Source organism: Pteropus alecto, unplaced genomic scaffold (assembly GCF_000325575.1).
Source record: "Pteropus alecto unplaced genomic scaffold, ASM32557v1 scaffold3, whole genome shotgun sequence".
In the NCBI taxonomy this organism is placed as follows: Eukaryota; Metazoa; Chordata; class Mammalia; order Chiroptera; family Pteropodidae; genus Pteropus; species Pteropus alecto.
The window spans coordinates 64,931,313-64,939,807 of NW_006442484.1; the positions used below are offsets into that span (position 1 = coordinate 64,931,313).

Below are 8,495 nucleotides of genomic sequence, written 5' to 3' on the forward strand. Positions count from 1 at the left end.
ATACTTTCTAATCCCTACTCCTTTTCCATGCCTTAGAAAATGTCCATTATTCTTATGTTTCCTCTCCTGATTGTATCATCTAAAACTTGTATTTCTCTTTCATTATTTTTCATTCTTCGATTTCTCTCTTCTTCCTTCTGATTTATTTCTATTTTCTGTCTTCAATATCACTGATCCTTTCCTCCATTTAGTCAACTCTATTTCCCAAGCTTGCTATTTCATTTTTCATCTCTTACAGTGTGTTTTTTATCTCTAGAAAATCTATTCTCTTCTTTTTGACTGTTTTAATCTCCTTGTTCTCCTCATTTAGTTTTTTTTTCAGTTCCTGAAATTGTTGGTATAACTCGTTTCAGAACTCACTGAGATTTTTCAGAAGTACCATCCTGAATTCTCTGTCATTTAAGTAGCATATTTCTATGTCTATAAGCTTATTTTCTGGAGATTTTTCTTTCTTTCTGAGGTGACTTGTCACCTTGGTTGTTAATAATATTTAGTGCACTATTTCTCCCCCGGGCATTAATGGAAATGTATTCTGCTTTTTTTTCCAGAAAGAAGATTTATTATACAAAAGTCTCTCTTTAGCCTGCTGCAAAGAAGGCGCTTTTCTTTTGGTTTCCAGTAGGTGGCGTCTTAGCCTCTTGGATCCCTGCTTTATATAAAGTCTTAATAATGCTTTTTAAATTTTCTTGTAGATATTTAATCACGCTCGCTACGCTCAGTTTTAGTCCCTGTCAGTGTCAGCAACAGTCTCGGCAGCATTTGCTCAGATTCCCCTGGGGCTCCGCAGTGATCAATCTTGGACGGTATGGAGGGAGGGGCCTTCTGGGTTAGGGGTTGGGGGCTGTGGCTCAGCCTCGGTTTTGCTACCATGGCTGGCAAAAATCAGCTGTTGTTCCTCTGTGGTCCTGTCCTGCTTCTCTGCTTTCTGCCCTGATGACTGGGCCTTGCAGCCAGCCGGCCACAGGGAGCTCACAGCTATCCCAGTCAGGAATGTTCAGGGAACGTGCAGCACGAACTCGCTGCTCCTTCTCCCCTCCCCCTCTTCCTGCATGGAGCTCAGGCGGCTGGCTGCAAGAGGCAGCTTGTTTATTACTCCTAGTCCACCGCCTGACACCCGGGGTTCTGACCTATGGTAGCTTTTATGCACTCAGACATGCTGGTGTGCAGTTTGGGTGTTTTTTGTTGAGTTTTAGATGTTCAGCTTATTGTTGTTTCGAGGGAAGAGATCTGGGGACGTCTCTCACTCCACTGTGTTTCCAAAGATCCTCCCAAGGCTGTTGTTTTATATTGAAATATTTTAAATAAAAAAAAAAAATTATAGACCCTAGTTTTTTTTTAATAGCTTTTTTTAAATATATAAAATGTTCAGGTATAAATTGTTCGACTATATTCTTATCTTCATTTCTTAATCTGTCTTGAATACTAGTTTGTTCTCTTTCCCATCCTAAAATCACTTTTCTGATTTCTCTTTATCCCTAAATCTTAGTTCTGCATAACCTCTTTTGGCTCAACAGTTTCAATATAATGTCACATAAAAGTTTGGAACTCTTCTTCAGTTGTTTTTTTCTTCTAGTCTTTTTCTTTCTCCACCCATTAAATTCAGTCTTCTAAAATGTACTATATATTTCAGAAGCTACCAATTCTTCTTTTCAGGTTTCATTTGTTTTTCCATTTTCTCTTCTTGATTAAATCTGAAAACTTGTGATCCAGAATTGAGCATTTTCCATACTTTTTTCTCACACAACCTACTTTAAGAAATACAAGTTTATATCATGACATAATGTTGTCAGATAATACTTAACCTAAACTATGTAGTCTACATCCTGGTATTTTCTATTCTAGTCTAGAGTATTTCAGTTTTGGAAGATTTGTACAGTCATTTATTTTAAATACTGGTCCCAACCCACTGATTTCATGACCCACCTATGAGCCCCAACTCGTATTTTCCTGTCATTAGGTAGAAAAGTTCTCTAAAGTTGCTTGTCTTTCTTTTCTGTTTTTTTTTTTCTGCTTGTCTTTCTTCATTTGTTAATAATGATACCACCTTTATCTCATTTACTCAAATGTTGGATATTATTATTTATATATTTCCTGTTAGAGTCACCCTGTCAAAGCATTCATCTGATTTTGCCTGAATATTTTTTTATTCTTATTTACTCTCAAAAAAATTTTTAACATTTAAAGAGATGTAATTGATATGCAATAAACTGTACATATTAAGGTATACAGTTTGATAAGTTTTGACATATGTATACACACATAAAACCATCACCACAATCGTGATTGTAAACATGTAATTACTCCTACAAGTTCTCTCGTGCCCCTTGGTAATCATCTCCTCCTGACTCTCTCCATTGTCCATGAATCCTGAGGCAACTGCTGATCTACTTTCTGTCACTAGCGATTAGTTTACATTTTTAAGAATTTTGTATAAATGGAATCGTATAGTACATACTGTTTTTGTTTGGCTTTTTTCACACAGCATAATTATTTTGAGATTCATCAATGTTGTTATGTGTATCAATAATTTATTCTATTTTATTGCTAAGTAATGTTTCATTGAATGGATACGCTACAATTTGTTTACCCATTTTCATAGTGATCGATGTTTGGATTGTTTGCAGTTTTTGGCCATATAAATAAAGTTACTGTGAACATACACTTCTTTGTATGAACATATGATTTTATATTTGTTACTTTTCATTGTATAGTTGGGAAATAATTTTTGTTAAAATTCTTTTTAAAAAATGAGACTAAAAAAATTCATCGAGGCATTGTATTGGATGATGAATAAAATTTGGTAACTAGAAACCTTGGTCCCTATCTGAAGTTATCATTTTTAAGGCAGAATCGTTGTTGATGAATAATAGTAGTAGTTAACAACTGCTAAGTTCTTACAGTGTTCTACACTCTGTTCTAACTCGTTTAATTCTTATGTGAATTAAGTACTTCTATCATCCCTATTTTTTAGATGCAAGAAAAGAGGCCCAGAGGGGAAGTTAGGATATGTGGCTAATAAGTGGTAAGCAAAGATCAAAGGCCAGGCAGCATAACTCCACAGTTGATACATTTTCCTATGCTGACTGGCTCTAAACAATGCTGGTAGAACATAATTCCTAGTGGATATATGGATGCTGTTATAAAAGTTACAATTTTTTTTTTTTTTGAGGAAAATCTATTACAAGTTCCAAACAATGTTAAAATAATGGTTGGTAAGCCATTTACACAAGTAAAGATTTAGAAGTATATTAATATGAAATTAAGAAAAGGAAAATTTAGAAAAATAATTGAGAATTCAGAGGTTGACTATACATAGAACTCTGAGGCACCTAAAAACAATGATTTGGTAAGAGGAAAGTTGTCCCAGAAATAGAGTAAAGCAATGCTGAATACCCTAGAATAAGGAAAAAAGTAAAGATTACTGTTAACAACTACTGTTATTCATCAACAATGATTCTGCCTTAAAAATGGAAACTTCTTAGAGGTAGGAATCAGGGTTTCTGGTTACCAGTTTCATTATCTAGTACAATACCTTGATGAATGTCTTTTTTTTTTCGGTCTCACTTTTGAAGAAGAATTTTAACAAATTATTTCCCAACCATATAATAAAAAGTAACAAATTTATCCTCATTCAATGTCTCTATTTCCATAAGATATAAAAATAGCCAACATACAATTTTTAGCTACTTGGATTTTGGTGTTTCTGAGCTCTTCTGGGGCAGCATTTGGTGAATGAGACTCTACAATAGATAGTACTTCGTTGTGGAAAAGGGTCCCTTTCAGTTTTGTCTGGAAAAGTATCCAGATCTTTGCTTTAGAAAGATTTCAGTGTGTACACTTTACTGTGTTGCACTTCATGTTTAGTAATTAAAAACGAGAATGAAACTGTGAATTTGTATGTGGGATGTGGCATGCGTGTGTTTGGTTGCCGATAGAGAGGGAAAATGAGTGGTTGATGGATAAGGATGGGGAATAAATTGTATTCCCTTTTGATGTTTTGAATTTAGTGACACATATTATCTGTTCAACAAAGTTGTTTAATTAAATGTTTTTAATGCAAATGGTAAAAATTCAGAGTTCTAACAATAATAATGAATTATTCTTTAGCAATACAAAAAATAGGCAGTGAAAGTTCTTCCACTCATGTCGAACATCCAAAAGCCCCTCCAAAGAAACAGCCACTGTTAAGTTCCAGAAATGTCTATGCTTTACAAGGCTATATGTTTTTATATCCTTTTCTAACACACACATGGGAATTACTTAGCCTATCTTTACTTACCAGTTAGGAATATATACATCTTCCTTTCTTTTAATGTTGCATAATATACATTTATACTACAAGTTGTTAGCCAGATCCCTGTAAGGGGACATGTAGACAGTTTTCACCTTTGGCTGTTATAACTGATGCTGTGATGAACATCTACACATGCATTTTTCTACAAATGTATAAGTGTAATTGAGGAATGAATTCTTGGAAATAGTATTAATGGATCAAAGGGTTAATACATTTACAATTTGTTATTGCCAGATTATCCTCCAAATAGATGGCACTCCCAAGAACAATATAAAGTGCCTGCTTTCCCATTACCAACACTTTGTATTATAAAATTTTATTTATTTATATTTGTTAATGTGGTAGATAAAAATGAATCTTGTTTTCATTTGTAGCTAGTAAGTCATAGAGCCAAAATTTGACGTCAGGCTTTTCACTGAGCTGGTACTCTTACTACAAAGCTGGAACTAATATTCTTAACTACTACACTATATTGCCTAAACATAGTAAATAAGGTTGAGCATCTTTGCATATTTTGTAAGGCATTTACATTTTTTGTTTATGTGCCTTTGTCCATATTTCTATTATGGATTTACTATCATTTTTTAAATGTTTTGTTACTGGCAAGAATCATAGATATAAATCAGCCAAGAAGAATCAAGAGATGCTAAAACTAGTAGGTGAAAAGGTGAATGCAGAACAGGATATTTACAGAGGCCTTAACTACTTATTACTCCTTCAAAACACTGAATGAAATAGAAAAAAAAAAAGCACTGATTGAATAGAAAAGGGAAAATGGAACTTTACAGTGGAGAAACCTGGCAGACACCAACTCAATCATGTGATTAAGTTTAGCTTCACTAGTAATGAGACAAATCAAATTTTGCGTACCACATAAGATGCAGTGAGAAGAACATAGCACCTGTTCTGTGATTTTTCTGCCAAATATGCAACCTTGACTATAATCATGAGGAAACATCAGACAAGTTGAGGAACATTCTAAAAAGTGTCTGGCCTATAAATCTTAAAAGATATCGAAATCATAAAAGACAGGAAAAGTAAATTTGAAATTATTTCAAAATAAAAAGAGAAAGTTCTCATTTTATAACTTGGTACTAATTCATTTTATCAAACCAATATCAAAATCCACTACGGTAAATGTATAACTAGTTTTTAGAGGTATATTTATCACAAAAAGTTTGTTATAATTGATTCCTCCATTTCCTCTATTATATTCAAATCCAGGGCAGTTTTAAATCTGTTATATACAGTCTCTCTTCATTATTCACACATTTCATATTTAGAATTCAATTACTTACTAAAATTTATTTGTAGTCCCCAAATCGGTACTCAACATACTTTTACAGTCATTCATGGATATATGCAGAGCTGTGAAAAACTTGCATCACCAGATGTACGTGTTCCCAACTAAGGTCTAACTGCTTTCTTGTTTTATTTCTTATACTGTAAATAATTCTCCTTTTTTTTACAATTTATTTAGTGCCTAGTTTTTCACATTTTTGTGCTTTTTGTTGGTGATTTCACAGTTTAAAATGGCTCCCCAGTATAGTGCTGAAGTACACTCTGCTGTTGTAAGCACAATGAAGGCTCTGAAGTGCCTTATGAAGAAGAAAAATGTGTGCTAAATTAGCTTTGTTAGGGCATGAGATATAGTGCTATAGGCCATGCATGCAATGTTAATAATTCGATAATATATATTTTTAAAGGTGTCTTTAAACAGAAACACAGATAAAACAAGATTATATTAATTGGTTGACAATAATATCATGGCCACTCACTTACTACCATAAATAACAGACAACTGTATTTCTAATATGAACACCAAACTTCTACCTCAGGGAGGTACACATTTGCCCTCAAACTCCATCAGATCAGTATCTATTCTTCAAATTTTTCCAAATTTTGAGAAATAGCTAATTATTATTATTTAATGAGGCTATTAATTGTCTGTATCTATTGTTTGAAGTTTAATTTTACTCAATAATCAGAATCTGGGACATTTATTAAAATAGATATCAAAATTCAATGGAAAGTTCATCCTTAAAAGATATACTCTTTGATCTGTGGTCTCGCCAGAATTTCGGAATCAACAGTACTGCACTAAGGCAGGCAGTTTAGAAGAGCCATGGGAGTGGGGAAGATGATATTGAGTGTGGGCCATGGTACAGGTATGTAGTGAGCATATCCCCAGAAAGAACATTATCAAATTTCCTACAGGTTTAAGATTCAGATTTGTTTTTATAGAACACAAATTATTAGGAAACATTAAAAATGTTGCCAAGGTTGCTAACAAGGATTTTGGCTTATAGTAGGCTTGTCAGATAAAATACTCAGATTAAGTACAGCATGAAATATACTTGAAAATGATTTGTCAGTTATCTGAAATTAAGTGGTACCCTATATTTTTATTTGTTAAATCTGGCAACCCTATAGCCTTACTTTTTTGAAAATGTTTTTAAAGGCACAAGAAGTATGAATATTCAAACAGGTGAAAGCTTGAAGCTTAATAAAAACAAATCCAAAAGTCAAATCTGAAAGTATTCTGCATGACAGTTCATCAAAGTATAAAAAATCTGTTTTTTAAAAGGGAGTTTAAACTAACTTTCCCTAAAAGGGACTCTGTTTTTCATTGCTACTACAGAATGGGACTGCTTTTGATATTATTAAATGGAAATTAGTTTAAAGAAAAAGGAAATACCAAGCCTTTAAGTTTTATGGTTGGAATGAAATATTCTTTACTAGAAGTAAAGGAGAAAAAGCTCACCTAGAGATGGAAGATAGCCTGATGCCAAAATTGCATTGAACTCAAAAATTACTTTTAAGGTACAATTTAGTGGCTTTTTATTGAAATAATAGTGTGGTGAGTCAACAATGACATAAACCAGTGGCCTTGAAGAAACATATATAACTTATTACAATTGCTTACTCTTATGCATAATTCTTCAAGGAGTTAAATTAAAGCTTGTGTGCTTACTTGTTCCTTACCTCTTGAGAAACATGACCCTTTACAAATCTCTGAGGTCTGACATGTTTTATTTTAGCTATATGAAATATTTATTAAAGAAAATTTATTTTTCTTTTACCTCATGTCACTAAAAAACAATACTTTTTTTTTTTTTTTCAAGATCACTATTTGACATGTTCTTTATTACAGGCAGTGAGGTCACTTAAGGAGACAATCGAAGACTGTTGGGACCAGGATGCAGAGGCTCGGCTTACTGCACAGTGTGCTGAGGAGAGGATGGCTGAACTTATGATGATCTGGGAAAGAAACAAATCTGTGAGCCCAACAGTCAATCCAATGTCTACGGCTATGCAGAATGAGCGGTAAGACCCAGAGGGGCATTCATCAGTCGTATTGAAAACTGAACAGAGAACAGGAAGTAAATACTATTCATCCAGTCTAGTAGTGCAATGATTAACTCATCCAATCTAATATTATATTTTTTTTTTTACTGAAGATTTTTGTTTAGTATAAGTGCACCATAGAATCTGTTTTTTATATCTAAAGAAATAGTAAAAGAGATCAGTCTTTCTCTGTTAATGCTTCAACTTCCTGATAATAAAGGTAAAACATTTTCATAGTTCCAAAACTTTGTAAATACTTCTACATATATTGTCTTGTTTAGCCTTTGTTATTTTTCCTTTTCCCCCTGCTTTTTGTTTGTTTTTTAAAAAGAAATGGTATATAAACTTGCCTATGTATCTAACCACAATTTCACTGGAGACTAAGTTTCCAGGCTTCCTATCCAATGCCCTTTCTTACAGAATATACTACTACTACTTTTATATGAGAACAATTCATAAGATCTTCCCATCCCATCATGAACATTATTTCATGAGACATTTCTTTATTAGAACAATGATTTTTGGTTCTAAATTAAAGGGCTTTTTAAAAAGCTTCCTAAAACTTGGAACTTTTAGGCTGTGTCATCTGTGTTTTTAGTTCCATATTTTGGTGGGGAGTCTTCCTATAATTTTGTCATTTTATCTAATACATGTTAAAAATTTTAAGAAAGGCATTCCGAAAAAAGTTGCCAGGGAAAATTGAGATTAAAAATCACTTGATTCTTCTTCTTCTTTTTTTTTTAATTGTGGTACATTGGTTAACAAAATCCAGTAAGTTTCAAGTGTACAATTTATCGGTAAGGCACGCGCGCGCGCACACACACACACACACACACTGCATTGTGTGTGTTCA

The 8,495-nt window shown here is 33.3% G+C and overlaps 1 protein-coding gene across 1 annotated transcript in view; it reads left to right on the forward strand.

The window, feature by feature from the left end:
* Positions 1-8,495, forward strand: part of BMPR2 (bone morphogenetic protein receptor type 2) — a 138,295-nt gene that overhangs the window by 124,169 nt on the left and 5,631 nt on the right. The window contains exon 11 of the mRNA XM_006921366.3: positions 7,449-7,621. Within this exon, the coding sequence (XP_006921428.1) occupies positions 7,449-7,621 (173 nt within the window). The remainder of the gene's footprint in view (positions 1-7,448; positions 7,622-8,495) is intronic.